The 2032-nt window shown below is 59.3% G+C and overlaps 1 protein-coding gene across 1 annotated transcript; it reads left to right on the plus strand.

Annotated features, from left to right (window-relative positions):
- The first annotated feature begins 675 nt into the window (after positions 1-675).
- On the plus strand, positions 676-1554 carry LOC119344179. Its single transcript, XM_037614761.1, has one exon. The coding sequence runs from the start codon at positions 775-777 to the stop codon at positions 1393-1395; it is 621 nt and encodes a 206-aa protein (XP_037470658.1). The 5' UTR covers positions 676-774; the 3' UTR covers positions 1396-1554.
- The last annotated feature ends 478 nt before the right edge of the window (positions 1555-2032 follow it).

The following is a 2032-nucleotide window of genomic DNA, read 5'->3' on the forward strand; positions in this document are numbered from 1 at the left end:
GAGCCACACCGGCAACGAAGGTGATGCCCAGCCCGAAACCAGGAGGGGGGAAGAGGCGGAGCACCTCCCGTGTGAACGCGGGGATGACAGCGGGGATCTGGCGGGCTGGGCGAAGGAGGAGGCGGTGGCGCGGGGACCAGATAGGGTAAGGGAATGGGAGGAGGCGGCATAGAGGAGGAGCTGGGCGCGGGGGAGGCGTGGGTGCGGGAGGGAGGAGGCGGCTAGGTCTCCAACGCAGGAGCAGTCGGCTTTTATACCATTTTACGTGAAATGACGAGAATGCCCTCAACAGGGTAGCGTAATTACGCGCGGTGGCACGGCCGGGCGGGACTCGGCTCATAGCGAAAATATCGGGCGGGTGGAGAAGACCGGGTAAAGATCCGACGGCCCACAGCGACCGAGCCCGAGATCCAACGGTCAGCAGCGACTGGTAAAACAGATCCGACGGCTGAAAATCCAAACGCATGGGGAGGCTCCATTTTAGTCCAGACTCTAACAATGGGATGCATTCACGCGGGACCCTCTCCCCGTACGTACGTGGTGATTGTTTAAAGAAACATCCATTTCAGCGTTCGTTGTCTCGATCAACTTTGAAGTCGAAGGCCGAGCAAGAGTGGAAGGCGTGTTCGTATAAGTATGCCCACGGACGGCTCCGAGTTGAGAGGAGCAGCTGAGCACCGCTCGTACTAGGACATGGCAGTACGTAGTTAGTTAGGGCGGGCGCGTGAGAAGAGAACCGGATGTTACAGTAGCTCTAGTAGCTGTAGCTAGAGCATGGAAGGCGCCGGCGACTTCACCTTCGCCGTGGCCGCGCCTCTGGCAGGCGCCGGCGGCCCACGGGTTGGCCCCGGTCTGCTCTACCCGGTCTTCGGCCAGCCGCGCTCACCGGCGCGCCAGCGGGCTCTGGAGACGGAGACGACGACGGCCACCGAGCGCGTGCCGCTCGGCCGGCTTCTGCTCGTCGACGCGTTCGGCTTCGGAGCAGGAGCGGAGCAGCAGCCGGACGGCGTGGACAAGCGGCCGGCAAAGACGTGCTCCTGTTCGTGCTGCCCCGGTTCACCGTTGACGGCGTCATCCCCGGCGCGCTGCCGGAAGAGCGGCTCCACGGGGTCGGTCCTCCGGTGGAGCCAGCGGCTCATCGGCCGGAGCCACAGCGACGGCAAGGAGAAGTTCGTCTTCCTGGACGCCAGCCCTTCCAACTCCGCCTCCAAGCGCAAGGGGGTCAGGAGCGGCGGCACGGATGCTGCCGGCGGCCACGCGCACGTCTGGAGCTCGTACGCGCACAAGGGCGGCGGCAATGACGGCCGCCGGAGGTCGTTCCTCCCGTACAGGCAGGACCTCGTCGGGCTCTTCGCCAGCGCCACCGCGTTCCGGCGGAGCTATTACCCGTTCTGACGACGTACTGGATCCGTAGAGCATTTGGTCTGCATGCATCCTACTGTTTGAGTTTGTACTCTGCTTGTTTGCTTGTTGTACTATTTTATCATCATATTGTATTATTGGTGACCTGAGCATGTAAAATCAATTTCATATGTTCTTTCTTTTTCGGGTGAATTTCATATGTTCCTTGAACTTCATGCAGTACACTTTGTTCATTCTACTAGTAAATTATAATCTCGCAACCACATGGAACACCTGCTGGGCCAAACAACACATCAAGCCTAAAAAAAGGAAACTAATGTCAACAACAGAAGCTTGACGAAGCGCGGATGACCCGCCACCACTGCCCCCTTCGGAGTCGTCCCACCACACACTCCAAGTACACCGAAACGCCGTGTACCAAACAACACCTTCAAGAAGGAATGCGACAATGACGACACTACTGCCTGGACATGTCCTAGGGTTTTCCCCGACACACGAAGGAAAGTGGGTAATGGGTACATCTGACGCCCTTCAGGAGTGAATGACGGCACCAATAGGCGGCACCGCGTTGGTGCCAGATGAGCCAACAAGGATTTCTCCCGACCCCCAAAACCACTACCCAGATGATCCGTGGTCTTCCATCCAGTTTCCCACCCACCAGCATGCACCA

Source organism: Triticum dicoccoides, chromosome 1A (assembly GCF_002162155.2).
Source record: "Triticum dicoccoides isolate Atlit2015 ecotype Zavitan chromosome 1A, WEW_v2.0, whole genome shotgun sequence".
Classification (NCBI taxonomy): Eukaryota; Viridiplantae; Streptophyta; class Magnoliopsida; order Poales; family Poaceae; genus Triticum; species Triticum dicoccoides.

Bases quoted from the DNA above. Each gene is read 5' to 3' on its own strand.
- LOC119344179 (XM_037614761.1), top strand. From the start codon at position 775: ATGGAAGGCGCCGGCGACTTCACCTTCGCCGTGGCCGCGCCTCTGGCA.